At 40.3% G+C, this 21,654-nt stretch overlaps 1 protein-coding gene across 1 annotated transcript in view; it reads right to left on the bottom strand.

Moving 5' to 3' along the window:
- PDZD2 (PDZ domain containing 2) overlaps positions 1 to 21,654 on the bottom strand; it is a gene marked incomplete at its 5' end in the record, with an annotated part of 197,647 nt that overhangs the window by 90,323 nt on the left and 85,670 nt on the right. The window contains one exon of the mRNA XM_083354764.1: positions 2,163 to 2,580. Coding sequence (XP_083210890.1) covers positions 2,163 to 2,580 — 418 coding nt within the window. The remainder of the gene's footprint in view (positions 1 to 2,162; positions 2,581 to 21,654) is intronic.

Below are 21,654 nucleotides of genomic sequence, written 5' to 3'. Positions count from 1 at the left end.
TATATATATATATATATATATATATATATATATATATATATATATATATATGTATATGCAGGAAGAAAGAATTCAGCTTACATACCATAGACAGAATCTTGACTTTGAAGAAGACACAAAAAGGTTTAAAAATTAAAACACGGCTTCAAAACAACTGAAAGCCCTCTTGTAAGGTAATAATGTTCTTGTGGAAAGAAGCAGAAGGCAAGAAAAGTGTCAAGGTGTCACTTGACAATGTTTGAGGGACCAATTAAGCCTCACTGGAAAGTTAAAAAAAAGGGAATTGTAGTCTTTTGCGGCCATCATATAAAACAAGGTACCATAGATGATGGACATCCCACACTTTGATCCTTTTAACCCAGCCTAGTCAATAAGACTAGGTGGAACAGATATGAACATGTAAGTAAAACTTTAATTCAGAAGATGAATGAGAACAATAAACCTATTTTTACTTCTACAGATTTGCACCTTTAGATAAACAAGTATCCCTGGAGGTGCTTTCTGACAAAGGGAAAGGTATTTTATAAATACTAAGATGTACTGTTTCTTGCCTGTCTACTCCAGATAGTATCTAGGGTTGAGTGATTATACGTTAACAAAGAACACAGGCTTGAGATGAACTTTAGCTTAGATGAAGGCAAAAAGAAGGTATGAGCAAGTGAAGAGAACCAGTTTTGAAGAAAAAAAAAGAAAAATCAGTCCAGGCGAATAGTGTTTCTTAATAATTTTAAAAACAAAGGGTGATTATGTTCGTTCAGGTGCTTGCAATAACCCAGTAGAAAGTTTAAAGGTCTTGCCAAGGAAATGATGTCAGGAAGTGCTGATGGAAGACTATTCCCTAGAGCTCATTTGGTTTGCAAACAGCTATGCCAACATTTTCAACTCTTGGTTTGCAAGATCTCTCCCCTTTAATCATGGAGATTCATCAGATTTTGTGTCTCAGCAGGTGTCCCTCCACCCTTCTACACATGGAAAACAAAGTCCACTTGCTTTTGTTAAGGAAACTAATGAGAATTGCAGCATGAAGCTAGTTTTCCAGTGAAGATCTGAAAAAATTCATAAATACCTAATTGAACTGCTCTATCGATATTTCTAGTCCCTGCACTGGAGAACTCCAGAATGGGCCCAGAGCTGTACATGTAGCTACAGTCTAATCAGCTGGAATTGTACTAAATGCTTAATGTATTTTCTGGATTCACATGCTACAGTGAATGTTTACACATCAAGTTAAACCACAAAAAACTGACCACAATTAAAACTAAACTCAACATAGTGTGAAAATGCAACTGGGTTTCACATATTTATAAACAGCTGCAGAACTGTGGCAGGAGTTCTTTCCATGCTCTCAGTTCAGTCTTGTCTTGAGCATTGACTCAGCTGAAGGCTTCATATTTAGCATTCAGCATTTCAACATTCAATATTTTTGCCTCAAACACACAACACTTCAGCTCTTAGTTCAACAGCTTGCCTCTTATTGCCACCAGGTTGGCACTAATGATGTACATTAAACACACAAGTTTATACAATGATTAAGTCAAGGGAAATGGCCTCCTGCCTTGCTCACTCTGCCAAAAAATTATTTTTCAAATAGCATGCTTGAATTTTCAGTGTTTAGTTGTGGAGGGGCAATTCTGAAGCAACCAGTCCAGAATATAATAGGTAGTGCATTTGCACTTGTTGAAGTGCACTAGTACAAGCAAAGCTCCTAATCTTAAAGCATTAAAGCAGCCATGTCCTCCAGAAGGTTCCCCATAGCTACTTTAAAACCCCTCCATATTGTCTCCATATGTACATGATGCACAGAGCACTGGAACCATCAGCAACATGAAATATCTATATAGACATGCATGCAGAAATAACTGAAGAAGATATTCGAAACAGTCTTATTGAGAAGATGTGGTTGCTTTAACACTCAAGCATCCCTTGAACTGATTCATTTGAGTAGTGTGTTTCTCAACTTTGGAAGTTTAAGATGTGTGGAGTTCAACTCCCAGAATTCCCAGGCCAGCATAGACCATTTTAACCTTTTTCGGTACTGCACACAACTAAATATTCAAAGAAGGTTGAAATATTGAAGGAAACACCATCTCATTTTTTTAAATACACACACACACAACACATTTTTCTGGTATCCAAGTACTGAAAGTTCTTAAACTCTTTACCTGCAAGGATAATTCACTGGAGTTTAGGTCTAGAATGCCTCCATCTGAAAGACGGGAACGGTAATGGTCTCCTGGAAAAGGGAAGTCTGCTGTGAGTAGCTGATCCTCTGCTTGATTCTCTGTTTTGGATGCCTCTGAATGCAACCCATCCAGGGTGCAATGTCCATTCTCATTATCTGTTCTGGAGGTGCTCTTGCTGTCCTTACCACCAGGAACAGTTCTAGTAATGACCCCAAACTTTCTCGTCCTTTTGCCATTTTGAGTGGTTTTCCCACTGGGCTCGGAGATAGGCCTAGCTTTGGGTTCGGTGCTCTTACTATTGTTGCCATTTGACGGAGGAAGAGGGGCCTTACGCTTGATTCGGCGCAACATGATCAAGTAGATGAAGCCGCCATTCCAGCACTGATCAGCCAGGTAACTGCAGGGGGGGAAAAAAGAAAAAGAAAATGCAAGGTTTTATATATTTGCTTGGGAAAGGTAAGCATAGACATAAATCAATAAGCACCTGACTCTTGTGTCCACGTTAGAAACCCCAAGAAACCAACTTTGGAAGCTTTATTTGGATTATGTCATGCATTTCCCATTAACTTCTTGTCTTTCATAGAGAATCGGCTCTTCAAAGACCAGTTCTGAATTCCATGTAAGTTGCAATATGCACTTGCCTATTGATGGTTCCAACTGTGGCAAAGAACAACCTATACCAGAGGTAGACAACCTTGGCTCTTTTATGACTCATGGACTTCAACTCCCAGAATTCCTGAGCCAAAAGCTTTCCAGGATGAGAAATAAGATTTGACTGAAAAAGAATGTCTCAGGTGATGTCCAGGTTTCCAGAGAGGAGCTTCAATGGAACTTCTTCAAATATTAAAAGTACAAAGATATGCAAAACTTAGTGAGGGACCCTTGCCCCTACTCCAGACTGAGCCATTGCAGCCACGTTGGAGATATAAGATCAAGAAGGTTCTTTTTCTCATAAAAGTCATGCATGCAGATAGACCTCCTCCATGCTAAGGTGACTCCTGGCTAAATTGGTTCCTTCTGAGCACTGCAGAACCCTATGACCAAACCAGAACATGATTCAGTTGGTAGTGGTATGGCTGAACTAGACCACTGTGGCTTGCTTAACCAACCATAATTTTAAAAATCTGACCTAGTATTATTTGTGAATGATGCCTATGTGTCTATATCAATATGCCTTCTTTGCAATTGCTGAATCCATGCCAACCTTCTTTGAGATCGTCTGCACAACCTTGTGGAACATGCCATTACTGCTGGTGACATCTGTTACCTCTTCCTGGAGCCTTCTCCTATCTTGTGGAGTTCTTCTCAGATTGGGACACAGATCACCATGCCCCCACCCACCCAAGGCAAAAATAGAGTCTCTATGCTATAACATCCTGCCAATAAAGGCTGGATTCTATCAACTCTCTGTTTTGTTCTGGCAGCCAGCAGGATAAATAGCACCCCAAACCCCACTTTTGGCAGCTTGTAGAGTGCTTGAAACCAGCCAAGTTTTCAATAAATCTGGCCTCAGAGTATTCAGGAAGTTATGTACTTTATTTTCAGCATTTAAACTCCATATGCCTTAAGGATTTCAATCCAGTTTATATTCAAATTTGTCACACCATTCTAGTACTGCTTGTGTTCCTCTCATTTTCAGCTTGGAGGCCCTAGGCTCTCACGGAAAACTATTGCTTTCATATTTTAAGCTATCCTTTAAAAATAAAATAAAAAGGAAAAAGTGTATTGCTAACCAGATTTCAGTGAAGCTGTGATATTGAAAGCAGAAACTGCAGTAATCACTGTTGTGTAACTGGAATGTTCACTCTGGCAAAGGGAGGATTCCGCTGGATGAAAGTGGATTCAATTAAAACCCTTCACATTAAGAAGCTGGTAACAGATTCCACTTAACTAATTCCTTCACAGTACTTCTCATCTCTGCAATAATTATTTTACCATCGAGTTTGAATATTTCCTCTCATTAAAGCCATCAGTAATAAATTTCTTTACTTGTTGTGAGCCCTGTTCCCAGGTCTCCTGGGAAGCAGAGGTCAATTGAGGAGCAGTCAAAAGAGGCCCGAATGCTTCTCAAAGAGGCATACATAGTATTAATTTCACCATTTGCAACAAAATGTGGAACACGATTTTAGTAATGACTGGATTAGAATAAGTCCTTGATTGCCCTGCACACCAAAATTTTGAGCCTGAAGAGCAAGTTGTGTGGGTGCCAATCAGAATGATAAAGGTGCAGAAGAGCAGAAGTTGAGATAGGTATCTTGGAAGCAGCTCAAGATGTCATAGGGCAGAGGTCCTCAAACTTGGTCACTTTAAGACTTGTGGACGTCAACTCCCAGAATTCCCCAGCCAGCATGTTTAATTATATTAAATATGGTATCTAAAGACTTCTTGCACTGAGATGCATTGTGTTGGAAAGAGGAGAGAAGGGAAAGCAAGCCGCTGACCTCAATTCCACCTTGAACGGAAGTTATCCCTGTATCCCTACCCATCAGCCAAAAGCATCAATGGACTCTTCCAAGGTTAGTAGTGAGGTCTAACAAGAATAAAGAGCCTCCTCTGTTGTTTCCCCCACCCTGCAGAACAAGCTTCCCTCCCCCAAAGATGAGGTTGGGCCTCCACTTTCCTGGCCTTCTATACAGCTGTAAAAACATGGCTCAGTGCACTTGTTCAGGATGTGCAGATGAGCACGCAGCCATGGAGATGGTAGGTGCCCTGAAAGATCTTCTCCTCCCACCTGTTAATTAATAACATCTTTTTTCTCTTTTAAATTTTCTATAATTTTTAACACTTTAATATTTTATTATACACCACTAAAAGATGGGCAGTTCTTAAAGATAGATAGATAGATAGATAGATAGATAGATAGATAGATAGATAGATAGATGATAGATAGATAGATAGATAGATAGATAGATAGATAGATAGATAGATAGATAGATAGATAGATGATGGATGCATGGACGGACAGATAGAGGAGAGAGAGAGAAAGAGAGCAGCAATAATCTCCAACCTCCAATCTCAAATGCTGTGGGATTTCCCTCCCAACATCCAACATTCTTCACTAAAAATGGTGAGAACTAATAATAGTGAGAACTGTCCTCTGACAAGAGCAGAAAACCCTATGTTGGGGAAGTTGTCTTAATAAACTCTTTTTTTTCCCCTGGGAAAATTTTGCGATGGAAGAAAGAAGAGTACAGATGGTGTCATGGGGGAGACATTGTGGCAAACACATCACAATCTTCCAATGCAGCAAACAGGAAGTGGGAAATACGTGTGTTCTGGGTTGCAGAAACTCTGCAACTCCCAATGGCCGGTAATGATTGTATTTTTGAACCATTTTAGCACAAAAATATAATTCAGTTAAAATAAAGTTCAAAGCCCCCATCATTAACAATTCTAAATCAAATGAACAGAATAAGAGGAAACAGGGATTGATCGACTGAGGTTGTCGTATGTGTCCACCTTCTTCTAGGACAGACATGTCAAACACAAGGCCCGGGGGCCGGATCCAGCCCGCAAAGTGGTTTCATGCAGCCCGCGAAGGCATCCTGGAAACAGTGAGGGAACGGCCCCCACTGCCTTGGCCCTGGCCCAGAGACCCTCCTCCTGCCAGAGACCCTCAGATCTGTCCCACTCCTGCCCAGGCCCCCATAGGTACCCTTGATGCAAATGATGTAGAGCTGGCCATGCCCACCCAGTAGGCCATATGCACTCTAGCCATGCCCACCCAGTAGGCCACGCCCCTGAGGGCAACCGCAATGCTGATGCGGCCCTCAATGGAATTGAGTTTCACACCCCTGTTCTAGGACAAGGGTAGGCAACCTTGGCTCTTTTATGACTCGTGGACTTCAACTCCCAGAATTCCTGAGCCAGCTGGCTCAGGAATTCTGGGAGTTGAAGTCCACGAGTCATAAAAGAGCCAAGGTTGCTACCCCTGTTCTAGGACCTTGGTTTTAGTCATAAACCAGATAGATCTGAAACACAAGCCAAGCTGGAAATTCAATCTCTACTATCAACTATAAGATGTAGCTAGGCCTGGATAACGTATATCTGCAGGTGTTTAGTCATTTTATGCAGAAAGGCAACCTACAAAAGGAAGATTCTTGACTCTTAGCTAAACTGCATCTTTTGACACCTTCAGCTTAAGTCTTAATTATAGTATCGATTATAACTGTGTCTGTTTGATTAATGTAAGAAGCAGTATGCTCTGTCCCATATTTGGGGTAGACCAGGTGGCCCTGATAGACCAGTCTCACCAGAAAACATTTAATGTAAGAAGTTACCTTGATAATTTACTCAATTGATTCGTGGAACCATGGGTTAACATAAACTTTCGGAAAATCAAATCTTAAAAGTGTTCTAAATAAATCCCACTTTATCCTTTCAGACAGAACGGGATTTATTTAGAAAGCAAAAAAGGTATAGCAAGCTGCTTTTTAGAGTTAGGTCTCACAACAGAAACATCAGTTGAGAGAATTAATCAAGTAGAACAAGAAAACACATATAATTGTCGCTGTCCTCATCTCACTGTCCTCATTTAACTTAAGTTATTCTGGATCTTTTCATATTGAAGTTTTAGTTGACAGGCAGCTGAGTGATTTAATTAGTCATTTACTGTGAAATGTTCCTGCCTTCTCTTTCAGCTGTAAATTGACCTCATGCAAGATGGACAGAAAAAATAAATGACACCGCTGCATCTTGGAACAGCCTGCCTAAAACTGGTCCCTTCCAGGTTCATTGAGACTACACCTCCCAAAATTCTCAGCTAGCACGAACCCCAATGAATTTGGAAAGAACTCAGTTATGGAAGGGTGATGTCTCAAAAAAGATGCATTTATTTGACAGAGTTCTAGTATGAAATCTTCCCTGGCACACATAACAACTTGCAGAAATTTAATCAAGATTTTTTTCCCCTGAAAATTGTCTGTTAGTTTTCCTTTAGAGCAGAGTTCTTAAAACTTGGCCCTTCAGGAATTCTGGGAGTTGAAGTCCACAAGTCATAAAAGGGCCAAGTTTGAAGAACCCTCCTTTAAGAATTATAGTTTTCATATACATCTTCTAAATCAGCTAAATGTTTTAAAACATGGTAAATGTGAGACATGTCATCATCACATCACTGCTGTGACAATAAAATGAAACAGGGCTCCTATGTGCACTATTTTGAGGTCCCAGAGCGAAAGCTGAATATACTGTAAATCTGATAGATGGATTGACAGATGCAAACCTGGAAAAATGCCTTTAAGAATCTGGATCCCGTTTTTTCCCTGCCATTATCCCAATCTAAATTGCCCCAAATCCTTAAAACAGAAATGAACAACTTTCTTGCAACTGTTCCTGTGGAAGAAAAAAGACAGGGCCTCTCTGAAAACAGACAAAAATATAGATTGTCATTTCAGGTGGGTTGCACTTTAAAATTGTAAAATCCCTCTCTTCTACCATGTTATGCTATATCCGTGGTGTGACATGCATCCTTCTCAGAAATGTCTAGATTTGTAGACAACCAAGGTGTACATCACTTCTTCCGGTCTAGGTTCTTTAAATAAGCTTCATAGGATTTCATTTTCTACACTTCTCCAGTAAAAGTCCAACACAGAGAGTGTACAGCTGGTGAAAGCTGCATTACATCTTCTACCATCATTGTGTACCCACAAGGCATACCAAGAGCACACATCCTTTCATTTAAGCAAACAAACTCAGAAGGTGAATATTTTACACAGACCAATAACACTGTAATAAAGGAAGCTGCAATGGTATGTGGTAGCCCAGCACAGACTTCCTCTGCTTTCCAGATGTTTTAGATTACAGCCCCATCGTTGGCATGCTGGCTGGGGTGATGAGATTTATTGTCTAACACATCTGGAAGCTAAAGAATGGAGGAAGACTGAACAAACACTATGACAGTCCATGTGGACAACATCTGCGTTGGCAGTTGGGAAAATCAAGAGAATCAGCCATCATTTCTCTTGCCCAAAATTCTCTTTGTTTCCTCAAAGACTTTTACTGCAGAGGTAAACTTAACCAATTCAAATACCACCAAATGTCCCCTTTTCTCCCTGGGATTAGTAACTGTACGTAGACCAGATTGGGAATTAAAAAAAACACATTATGAAGGAAGACAGTGACCCCTACACTGTGCTAAGAAAACGGGATGAAGCCACCAAGAGGTACGTTCACACTAAAGGGAATGCTTCTTTTTATTGTGCCATAAATTTACATAGGCCACCTCTAGCGTATCTTACTAATCATCATTAAGTACGTTAATCCTGAAACTTTCACAGTTTGCCATGCAGGTAGAATTAAGTTTAAGTTAAGTTTATTGAATTTATATACTGCCCTTTTCCCGTAGGACTCAGGGCGGTTTACAAAGTATTTAAAAAATGTTAATACAATACAAGAGTTAAAAACAGTTAAAAATAATAAATGTGATCCCTGAAAAAAAATATAAAACCCCATTTAAAAACTCTCAGCTTGGGCTGGAAAGCTCAAAGAGCCAGGTCTTCAGGTCCCTTACAATAGTTCATTTAATGACTGTTCAAAGTAACAGCATCACTGAAAAAAGTGACTTATAACCATTTTTCACACTTATGACCACTGCAGCATCCCCATGGTCAAGTGATCACAATTGAGAAGTTTGCCAACTGACTCATATTTATGACCTTTGCCACACAACCTCCTGGGATCATGTGATGACTTTTTATGACGTTCTGACAAGCAAAGTCAATGGGGAAGCCAGATTCACTTAACAACTGCAGTGATTCATTTAACTGTGGCAAGAAAGGTTGTAAAGTGAGGCAAAACTCACTTAACAAATGCTTCACTTAGCAACATAAATTTTGGGCTCAATTGTGGTCGTAAGTCAAGGACTACCTGTATTTTTTCCTCCCAACAGCTAATTACCTTTGAGAAGAATAGTAGGTATAACGTTCTATTTCATATTATATTGATCTTGATTTTACATAAGAAGATCTTCCAGGTCTACAATATGGAAGAAATTTTATAGAGGATGGTTTGTGTCACTTCGTGAATGCATATTCCAAAGATAATCATAGATTTCAGTCAACTTCTGATGACACAGGAAGTGATTATGTGGAGGCTGAACTATCCATGCCAAGAAACAAATGGACTGCTACAAATGTACACTGCATATTAAACTAAGGCAGAAGATGACATTGCTTGCCACTCAACATACAGTATAAAGCCAACACACTGACAGTTCAATATTTCTTCAAAATAGAACAGTATCCTCCAGGGCAACCCAAAGCCACAAAACATAGCTTAGGGGCTGGGTCACATCAAAACCAGTCCTCTTTTAACTCTGCTGATATCACCAAGCATTGCTACCTGACCCTATTCAATAACAGGCCCAGTTCTGCTTAACCCAAAGTAGAAAATGCAGGTTGAGTAAAATAATTTATAAAAAATATTTTTATAATCAAAACATCAAAACATCAACCCAAGTGCTGGGATCTTTGAAAACCTGGGTTTAGAATCCTACCAATAATGTAGATTGGCAGTAGCTGAGGCATCACCTAAAACATCTAGTTCTGATGTAAGAAGACCAAGATAAGAATAATCTAGACCAAAACATGCTGGGCAAGTCACTCAAAATAGACATCTTTTTGTATCAGATTGGCTTGAAGGTTTAACTGATGTTACTCAATGGAAGGACAAAGTACGTTATTAAGTACTGTTAAGCTTCATTCTGTCTTGTTTCTAACCCACTGACAAAACAATAATTGATGCTTGTTGCTGGTCATCAATCAGCAATCCAATCCCTTTTGGATTTCTAAGCTAGAACAGAGAGTTATTTACTTTTAATGGCATTTCAGCAATTAATACATTCTGTCAAATTCTGGTTCTCAAGCTTGCAAGAACTCGGCAATCCGGCAACACCTGTTTGGAAAGATAATATGAACCTGCTCCAAGAGACAAACCAGCAACTAGTATCTGAGCTGCCACAATAATTACTTCTAATGAGTGAGTCATGTTACAGAGCCAAACACAAATACCATTCCTGTTTGGCCAAGCTGACAGATGCCTTTCAACATCTGTGAATGCTTTCTGAAAGCTGAAGCCTCCAGGTGTGTTGGGAGATTAACTCAGGATTTACCCATGGGAGATTCCTGAATTTATACTGTAAGGGTCAAGACTGAGGAGATGCAGGTTCAAGTCCTTTCTCAGTCTAAGAAACTCACTAGGTGACTGAGTCACTCCCTCACAACCCAAGCTACACCCCGTGGTGGTGGGGATAACATAATGAATCATATGTTACCCATATGAGAAAAGGAAGAATATAAAACTAACGGATTGATTATTAAAGGAAATGCAAACAAATGAATGAAGCTGAGAAGTTTGGGCAGATCTTCAGAAGCAGACCTACGCGTATGACCAGGGTGCTTATAGGACAGACCTAAATCAATTTTATCAAACAAAGAGTAAACGAGACTTAGTTTTACTTCACATCCATCATCACAGGCACCACACTGCTGATTCTGCAGTATGAACTGGGAGAATACTCATGCTGCATTCAAAAAGTGTAAGCGGATTTGAAATTCATGACAGCAGTATAGGATTTCCTGAGCTCCATGGTAATTTCTTCTTATGCAAATATTTATTATGAATTGCATTCTCTGCTTCTCATGGCTTCTTTCATCCAGGATTTTCATAAGTAATTCTGCCAGACCAACTGGCTTTCATAGAACATGTTTTTGCACTAAGGAAGAAAGCCCATCTTATTTCCGCTAGAGCGACATCAAACAGCCACTGAAATATTCTCTGTCTCTTTAATTTTCCTTTTGATTTGATCAGTCTATTATCCTATTATGAGTTTCCTCCTGCAATTCAAGCCTCCGATTCCTTTCACTTTCTTTTCTTTGGTTTTTATAAAGAATATTTTTGGGAACGGTTGGTGAACTATTCTTTAAAAAAAAGACATATTAAGTGATATAAGAAAGAGTGAATGCGCCAGTTGTTTAAATAACTTGACAGCATAACTAGGATCAATGAAGTTGGAAGACAGCCGAAGCCAGTGAATGAAACTTTCATTTCTGACATGTTGAATCGTGCCTTGTTATTTGGGACAAGCTCTACTTTGATTAATTGAGTGCATTATGCTGCCTCTATCCAGACAGAAGGATATAATCAAACTATAGTTGAGCATAAACCTAATACCCTGAATCTTAAGTTGCCTGGGAGCTTGGAAGAGGTAGTCCCAATATATTAGAGAACTTGGTTAAACAGGGACGTCCTAACATTAATTCAGAATTTAAATCAATGAAGCTTAGTTCCTTGGAAATGCAGCTTTGATTAGTAGCCTCAATTCTATTGTATTCAGTTGAAGAGAAAGAAATACATGCTTGAAAACAATGAAATTTTAGAATATTTTAGACCAGACATGTCAAACACAAGGCCCGGGGGCCAGATCCGGCCCGTGAAGTGGTTTCATGCGGCCCGCGAAGTCATCCTGGAAACAGTGAGGGAACGGTTCCCACTGCCTTGGCCTTGGCCCAGAGACCCTCCTTCTGCCAGAGACCCTCAGATCTGTCCCACTCCTGCCCAGGCCCCCATAGTCACCCTAAATGCGAACAATGTAGAGCTGGCCACGCCCACCCAGTAAGCCATATGCACTTTAGCCAAGCCCACCCAGTAGGCCACACCCACCCAGGCCACACCTACCTGGTCCCCTGAGGGCAACCGCAATGCTGATACGGCCCTCAATGAAATTGAGTTTGACACCCCTGATTTAGACCATTTCTGGGTAAAAGGATCTACAGTTCATATCAAGAATACTGTTATTTATCCATTCATCGACAACCATGCAAATAACTCTGGAGTACATCTAAATTAATCAAAGCAAGCAACTAGATACATGCTCCCTGAAGCTTCTACGCAGCCTGAATTTTTTTTTTATCCTTTGTCACCAATACAGCAAATCTCCTGAAAACAGTTTTTAGTTCTCTGAATGTCAGAGAGGTTCAAGGCTATGAATAGATTTTGATGAATGAAAAACTATATAGATACAAATCTTAGAAATAAAGTTAAGCATCCTAAAAATTTTGGGCTGTATTTGTTCATCTTCTAAATTGCATTTTGTTTTCTTTTTGAAACCACTGCTTGATGACCAAATGGATGGAATGACTTTGCTTGTAAATGTGCATACAAGTGTGTATATGAAAATTTAAAATGGCTGATCTGTAATTCGGAGTGAAAAACAATTGAGCACTGGCAGCAGATACATGCGCACGTTTGTGTGCGCGTGCGTATGTGTAGGTGTGTCTAGATATGAAAAGAATTTCCTTCCTGCCTGCAAAGATTTTCATGCTGTTCTGCAAGAAAGAACTGCAACTGTCTGGCTCCTACTCTTAAATTATTTATGTCCTCCATGTATTAAATATATATAGCCTGCCCTTCTTCTTCTTTTTTCTTGAACTACCCATTTTCTTCCTTTAGCCCCCCCCCCTTTATTTTCCTGGACTGACCTACTTTTTGAAAGTAACCTTTGGTATGTCACCCTAGATTCAGTGCATCTCAATCTAAGCAGCATCCCTAGACAAACGGTACACACCCAAAGTAGATGGATATTATTTTTGCTACAGGCACGAGAGAAACCATCACACCTCTTCCCATCAAAGGTTTGTCCCCAGAACAAGCCAGTTTTTAAGACAGCACTGACTTTTTTCAGACTTCCAGCAGCTTTAAAACACCACTTTCATCTTCCGTGTGCTTTATCAGCTTTCTAATGCAGTCTGACAGCAAACATCTCGTTTCTACTTGAAAAGCTTGTGGGTCCTGGCAACTCTATTCTTTGAAGGCAATGCTCAAGTCTGCTCTTCAAGCCCTTGGGACCAAATCAGCCAAGATCTTGGCAAAAGCAGCACAGAAGGGCCCTTGTGCATTGTTAAACATTTAAATTTGTTTACATTTTTTAAGCACCAAGAATGTGGTAGTTCAGTTCCCTTCATTTTACATGGGCCACTGGCCTCAGATGAAGAAACTTCTCATTTCTAATTTTGCTGAAAATGGTAGGCACAGTTTAATCATCATCATCATCATCATCATCATCATCATCATCATCATCATCACGGCTTTTTTTCTCATAGAACGCTCAGAACGGAGTTCCGGCACCTTTTTGGGATGGAACCTTGTAGGGTAGTCAAGGCGGGTTGTATGACATGTGTGAGTTCGGCACCTTTTTCTTTTACAAAAAAAGCAATAATAATAATAATAATAACAACAACAAAAAAAACATGTCGACCATTAGTGCCAGTCAATTTGAGTGTTCAGTTGACTGAGTTTCATGTTTTAGGAATAAAAGTTTTATATAATAATCATAATCATAATCAGTAGTAGTAGTAGTAGTTGGAAGGGACCTTGGAGGTCATCTAGTCCAACCCCCTGCTCAAGCAGAAACCCTATACCATTTCAGACAAATGGCTGTCCAGTCTCTTCTTAAAAACTTCCAGTGTTGGAGCATTTACAGCATCTGCCTCCAGAAACTGTGAATGCTCCAACACTGGAAGTTTGAAGGAACACATTTGAGGTTTACTTGCAGAATTGCTACTGAGATTGGTTTGAGATACAGGTAATCCTCAACTTACAACAGTTCATTTAGTGACCATTCAAAGTTACAACAGCACTGAAAAAAGTGACTTATGACCATTTTTCACACTTACAACCATTGTAACCTCCTTAGGATCGTGTGATCAAAATTCAGATGCTTGGCAATTAGTTCATACTTACGACCGTTGCTGTGTCCCAAGGTGACATGATCCCCTTTTGCAACTTTTTCACAACCAAAATCAAGGGGGGAGACAGATTCACGTAACAACCATATTACTAAATTATCAAAATGCAATGATTTACTTAAAAAACTGTGGCAGGAAAGGTTGTGAAATGGGGCAAAACTCACTTAACAAATGTCTCATTTAACAACAGAAATGTTGGGCTTCATTGTGGTCGTAAGTCGAGGACTACCTGTACTACATCATGGATATGGAAATAAGCTCCATTATTTGCTGTTCTAGCTGAGGTTTTTAATAATGTTGATGAAGATTACATAAAAATCAGTGTTTAGAGAGAGTGTTACACCCAAAAATCAGACAGGGGAGACAAAAAAGAGATGCAAGTCTTCTTGACCTGCATTTGGCAGCAAAACACCAATCTCCCGAGACTTCATGGTTGGTTGTAATTGGACTTCTCCACTAAGGGATTTACAGACATGACTTTCCTAGATCAGAACTTTTATTGCAGACAAGAATGAAGCTACAATTGATTGCCAACAATGGATAAAAATATATAAATGACATTTATGACCTCAGGGGCTTAAATTCCTGGCTTCTTCTTCCTGGCATTTGGTGTGGAACTTGATGGCTTTGAATCCAACCATTAATGTATGTTGATTATTATGATGATGATGATGATTAAATTTATTTGCCACCTATCTCACCTCAACTTTCAGAAAACAGGAAGATATAGCCAAACAGGTCAGTCTTTTGGATTGATTAGGCTATGCTACATGCTGACCAAGACTTTACACATGCCTACCCCAACCTTCATGTAAACCAGACATGTCAAACTTGTGACATCACGTGACATCATGTGACGTATCAGAGCTTTTTCTCCACTGCTGGCAATGGGGTGGGCACGGTTTCTTGGTGACGCATCTGGGCTGCGGGCTGGCTGTTTGACGCCCTAATATAAACACAAGCAATATCCCTACCCTCCCTGCATTCCAGAAGACCATTAAGACCTGGCTGTCCTTCCTATGTTGGGTCAGGATGGAAGGTGAACCTAGTTATGCGTGTTGTTGAGAACAGAGTGTTAGGATGTTGGTATCTAAGAGATTTTTTAAATCTTGTGTATTTTATTATTTGTAAATCTGTTTGCAGCTATGTAGCAAACAGGCTATTATAGGGCTATTGAGTAGCCAGTATAATTTTTGTCTAGTGAATAAACATGCACATTTCTGCACATGCAAACATTGTCTTTTCAGCATAAGATAAGAGACCCCACGAGGCTTCCTTTTTCCTCCCAGAAATTTCCACTTCCATGGGAAGTGGAAAAGGAAGGTAAGAAGTGAAAAAGGTCAGCAATCTTCAATCCTTTCTTTTCCTGCCAAATGAGTCATGTTGGACTATTGATGTCTAGGACCTGCAAATTAAATTATGGTCTTTTTGGCTATTGGGCTAGCCAATATTAGGAACAGGTTGCTAGATGTAATGATACCTTGGGCAAGCCACGGCAAGTTTATTTTCAATCTGGATGGCTTTCTTCTTCATTTCTGGACTATGTAAAAGTCCTCTGTACAAAGAAGGTAAATAAAATAGATCAACTATTCTCCAAAGCACCTGAAGGCAGGACAAGAAGCAATGGATGGAAATCAAGGAGAGAAGCAACCTAGAGCTAAGGAGAAATTTCATGACAGAACAATTAATCAGTGGAACTGCTTGCCTCTAGAAATTGTGGGGGCTCCAACACTGGAGGTTTTAAAGAAGAGATTGGACAACCGTTTGTCTGAAATGCTAGGGTTTCCTGCTTGAGTAGTGGGTTGGACCAGAAGACCTCCAAAGTTCCTTCCAACACTGAATTCTGAATGAGGAGGAAATGTAGCATGGCAGGAAGGAAGTTTCAACCACCAACATGGCCCGTGAGAGTGAACAAAAGAAGGATAATTTCAACACAGACAGAACTCAGTGATTAGCATCATATGAACCATTTTTAAGGAAGCCCTATAAAATCCTGAATTCCCCGAAATCAGCTGCTTTCATCAAATGCAGCTTATGTAGCAGCTTATGTAGCAGGTTCTACTTGGGACACCTCATACCTTTCTTAACCACAGCATTTTTTCCCCCTGTTTGAAGGTACAAACCTTATGAGAGGCCTCTGCAGGCAACCAAATCTCAAGCTTAGGACAGAAAGATCTGACTCACAAGAGGATGAGTAATTGGCTAAACTATTCATTTTGAAGTGTCTGAGAGTCATGCATGAAAAAAAATACAATCCTAATGAATTAATCCCTAAGACTGCATACGTTTAACATGAGGAATTGCTGGAAATTCCAGCACAAAAGTACAAATTTGTTTACAGAATATGATGGGTTGAGCAGATCTCAGGGAAGAAAGCTAAATGGGATATCATCAAACTGATAACATCTGAATATACATAAGGTAAATGTAGAACTAAGCAGTTTCTGGACTCACTGATAATAAAGGGGTGTGTGTGCCTGCATGTGGGTTTATCGTAGCACACCAGTAAAGCAGTAGTTTGCGAAATCAGTTTAAAATGAATTGGGATTGATTTGAGAACGCTAAAGTACACTGCAGTGCACAGTGTGATTGCTTATGTTAGTTTTTTTCTTACTGCAGGGCAAGCTTTGATAAAGCTAAAAACTAGGGCAGGAACTTTCACCCATGATTTGCCAGCATCAAAAGGAGAATAAATACTCCCATTTTTCCTGCCACTAAGGGGATCAGAGTACATAGTGAGAAATTCCTCCCCTGAATGGCTGTTTGTCCTCAGTGATGTCATCACATTTGCTAAACTGAGCCTTGGTGGAGCAGTGGGCTAATGCCTCCTTAAAGTAACACCAGCTGCCTGAAATTAGTGCAGGTTCGAGTCCCACCAGGCTCAAGGTTGACTCAGCCTTCCATCCTTCTGAGGTAGGTAAAATGAGGACCCAGATTGTTGGGGGCAATAAGCTGACTTTGTAATAATGCCGCTGGGGGGGGGCGCGAAAGCCCTAATAAGCAGGCATATACATAGAATGAAGGCTATTGCTAAGCACATTTGATTTGTGCTTAGATTGTAAGCCACCCTGAGTCTTCAGAGAAGGGCGGGATATAAATGGGATTAAAATAAATAAAATAAATAAAATAAACTATCCTAGATTGACAGGTGAAAGAAGCTTGGAGTGGGGGGGGGGCAAAGGCAAAGCAATGCCCTCAATGGCCATGAACAGCTCTGGGGATAAGAACCAATGATCAAGCAAAAATGGATGGTTTTCCTTTGTGTGAAATATTTCTACTTCTACTCCTACAGACGTTCCAAATGGCCCCCAAATAGCATCTGATTGATTGGTTGATTTGATTTGATTTAGAAGCTGCCCGATTCAAAAATAACTTTGGGCAGCTTTCGTTTAATTTTTTTTTCTTAAGCAGATGACCTGGTGGAATAGGCACACAGTTTATTCAAAGGCATCCCAGCACAAGCCATCCTTTTTTATTGTTGTTGAAAGCATGCATACCAAAATTTGAGAATAGCAGGGAGGAGAAGAAGAGAGAGAAATCTGTATCGCTGAATTAGTCAGTATTATGACACAACAATTAGCTCAGGAAGACCAAAGATTCATCTTGGCTGCTTTAGATATGGCTAAATGCTAACATGCAGCATTAAAGAGACTGGAATTTCACAAGCTACTAATGTGCTAATGGACAACCTCCAATGTATGCCAAATGAAAAGAGCTCCACTTATCAAATGGAAAGGAATAGAGAGCATGAAGTCTGAAAAAAAACATTCTTTATGAACTTTGCTAGTTAATGCAATCTACCGAGGGGATTATTCTCAAAGGTAAGTATTTTCCTACACGTTAGATTCTTGTAGATGGATGCTAGGACTCTATGCCTTTGTTATTTGTGAACATATGAATGCTAAAATCCATGTCACAAATGGAAAGATTATGAGGACCCAAATACATTGGAAGGGTGTGTGTCTCCAAGGCACATATTGCATATCAAAATCAGCATGATTACCTAATAGTTCTTGATATCCAAGCATTGGTCTTTAATCAGTTGGCCTACCCCCCCCTTCTTCTCCAAAGGGAAAGGTTTGAACAATTGCAAAATGCAAAATGGCTGGTATGAACAAATATTGAAGGCATCAAAATCAAATGAAAGACTAAGACTCCACTTGTAATGGGAAGTTTGGTTTTCTTACATCTAATATGCATCCATAATCCCTTCCAATGCTATAACAGAACAAAAGTTTTACCCATGGGATGTTTCAGAGTTTGTTCTTGGATACGGTGCTCTCTCTCTCTCTCTCTCTCTCTCTCTCTCTCTCTCTCTCTCTCTCTCTCTCTCTCTCTCTCTCTGTGTGTGTGTGTGTGTGTGTGTGTGTGTAGTTGTTTCCTCTGCAGTTTCACTCCCAATATTTTCCACAGAGAGAGACAGCAAAGCCATTCAATTTTTCCTCTTTTGTATGCTTCCACATCTGAAACAAGAAGGGCAATCTCATGGTGCGCAAACTTCACTCATGCTTCAATTTAACAGCTGAATCATCTCCAATGTGTTGATGGGCTACTCAGAGCTGTCAAACTTTTTTTTTTGCTGAAACCGTAGAAGCCTTCGCATATTAATCTCTTGGAAATTGGTCATCACAGGGGCTGGGGATGGTTCTATAGTTCCAGAGATGACCATGCTACTGACCTCTGTTTCAGCATATATAATACAGAGGCAGGGGTGGAGGGTGCAGGGTAGAACCTTGACTAGTACTCATGATGTTACCTAGTTTGGGTAATGAAACATCTGCAAGAAAACAACCAAGCTCAAAGAGCATCAAGGACCCCTCATTTCAGCCCTGGGCTACAAATATTCTCCTTTATTGGGGAAAAACCTCAGAATCTCCCCTCCTGCAAGAAGTTCCAATATCTCAGGAGTTGCCACAAAGAAGAGGGAGTCAACCTATCCTCCAAAGCACCTGAAGAAGGCAAGAGAAGAAGCAACAGATGGAAACTAATCAAGGAGGGAAGCAACCTAGAACTATGGAGAAATCTCCTGACAGTTGGAATAATTAACCAGTGGGACAGCTTGGCTCCCAAACGTGTGGGTGCTCTAACATTGGAGGTTTTTAAGAAGAGACTGGACAACCATTTGTCTGAAATGGCATACAGTTTCCTGCCCGAGCAGGGGGTTGGACTAGAAGACCTCCAAGGTCCCTTCCCACTCTGTTATTCTGTTAAGCCATCCACATGATTGGCATTCTAGTAGCCTCACTGCCTCCGCCTATTCTTCTGTGTTGTGCTTTAAACTCGCTTCAGCCCTTCCACCCCCTTTAAAGGCAGCTCCACCTTGAAAAGTATGTTGAATAACAACTGAAACCCCAGGAGTTCCTGGGAACTCACAGTAGTTAATTAAACAGTTCAACCAAACAAAGGCAAGAGCAGTTGTTTGCAGCTTTCCCTGAGTGTGAGGTCAACATTTTCACAGCTTTTTGTTTATAGTTGAAGGAGAGCCAACCTGCTCCTGGGGAGGGGGGGGGGAAGGCCCCACCAAGTGCATCTTCCTTCTTTTCTGCAACCGGGTCTTATATTAATTTTTGGTCCAAAAGACGCATTAGGGCTTATTTTCCGATTAGGGCTTATATTCGGGGCACTGAATGAAGCCTACAATCCATATCTATGTCTTATGCATTACCCTGCTGTGTGGCCCACAGTTTAATGCGCGAAGGAGAAAAGGTTACACGAGTAACACAGCATGCAACATTATTCCTGTCAACACTCTCATGACAGCAACTTCACAAAATGAGAACACCCTTGCAAAATCCAGCACATACGCCAGTAGATTTATTACACAGTGATTTTTTTTCCTACATACTTATTAGTGTCAGAAAAATAGAGCATTACAAGGAATACAGGTGGTCCTCGGCTTACAACAGTTCATTTAGCGACCGTTCAAACGTACAACGGAACTGAAAAATGACTTATGACCCTTTTTCACACTTACAACCTTTGTAGCATCCCCATGGTCACGTGATCAAAACTTAAGATGCTTGGCAACTGACTCATACTTTAGGACCGTTGCTGTGTGCCAAGGTCATGTGACTCCTTTTTGCGACCATCTGACAAGCAAAGTCAGTGGGGAAGCCAGATTCAGTTAACAACCATCTTACTTATCAACTGCGGTGATTCACTTAACAACTGTGGCAAGAAAGGTCCTAAAATAGGGCCAAACTCACTTCTTAACAAATGTCTAACATAACAACATAAACTTTGGGCTCCATTGTTGAGAACTATCTGTATACACGTGCAATTCTTCCCTCAATAGCGTTAACTGAATATGTTGTTATTAACACAACAATATATAGGATAGTCCTCCAGTTAGGGCCAAATTTCAGCCCAAAAATCATGTTGCTAGTTGACACACTTGTTAAGTGAATTTTGCCCCATTTTATGACCTTTCTTGACGCAATTATTAAGTGAATCACTGGAGGTGTTAAGTTAGTAACATGATTGTTAAGTGAATCTGGCTTCCCCATTGACTTTGCTTGTCAGAAGGCGACAAAAAGGGGATCACATGACCCCGGGACACTGCAACCGTCATAAATATGAATCAGTTGCCAAGCGTCTGAATTTTGATCACGGGGATGCTGCCACAGTCATCAGTGTGAAAAGCGGTCATAAGTCACTTTTTTCAGAGCCCTTGTAACTTTGAGTGGTCATTAATTGAACTGTTGTAAATCAAGGAGTACCTGTATTACTGTGCACCCAAAAAGCTACAGAGACCCAGATGCATGAATTTTATTTTCACAATCGCTTGATTGCTGCTTAGCGTTAGTAGGCAGTTTTATTGAACAGTGAAGGTGACTCAATCGTACACTCGTTGCCCAACTTCAAATTAAATTACACAGCCTCACCATTTTCCACAGTAGGCTCTTAGAGTGGATGAATCACACATCCCCTGATAACCCAGGCCACCCCAAAGTATTTTTATCCCACCAAATAATGGGCTAGTGTCCTCTGAATTACTGTAATGCACAGGATAGTTGCAATTTCCCTCCGTATCTAGGACATAGTACGAAAAAAAAACCCCTATTATTTCAAATGTTCTCTATCTGCCTCCCTCTAGGTGTTTTGGAATTGCAAAGGTATCTGGAGAGCAACTTGTTGGATAAATAAAAATATTTTCTCTATATAAAATTATAGGTTTCCAGGCCCTTTTGTTCTGCACTTCAAAAGTAAAAGGTCCATTTTTCATATGCAATAATGACAAAAGAAAGAAAAATATTTTTAAAGTGTGGAGTGAACACAAGATACAGAGGGAATTCCACCCTTCCCAGTCTCTGTCCCATAGGCGATCTCTCCTGTTCAGGAGAAACAAGCCGACTACAATTTAACTTCGGCAGAAACAAAATCTCTTCCTAATGCACAGAATACAGTTTTTAAGCTGTCCAGAAATTAAACTCTAAGAAGGAGACTTCTCAGCACATGCTTCGTAAAAGTCACGGGAACCCTTTTACAAGTTGTAACACACACCTGAAACTTACCTGCAAAACTTTATTCTGGCAATTTCTGTAGTGTGAAATCCAAGCAGTTCAGAAGGAAATGAATTCGTCTTCCCTTTTTCTTACTGTTCCACCTGCTGTTTCCCAGGATGGCTTTCTGCGGAGAACGCAAAACGCCCCAGAGCCCTGCCTCAGACTTCCTGCTGATGGACTGTGCTTCAAACATGCCCCACGTTTGATTCCGCCTCTCTATTCTCC

The sequence above is a fragment of the Vipera ursinii genome (genome assembly GCF_947247035.1).
Source record: "Vipera ursinii genome assembly, chromosome: 2".
Taxonomy (NCBI): Eukaryota; Metazoa; Chordata; class Lepidosauria; order Squamata; family Viperidae; genus Vipera; species Vipera ursinii.
The sequence above is the reverse complement of the archived record's forward strand: the minus strand, read 5'-3'. Positions and strand labels throughout refer to the sequence as shown.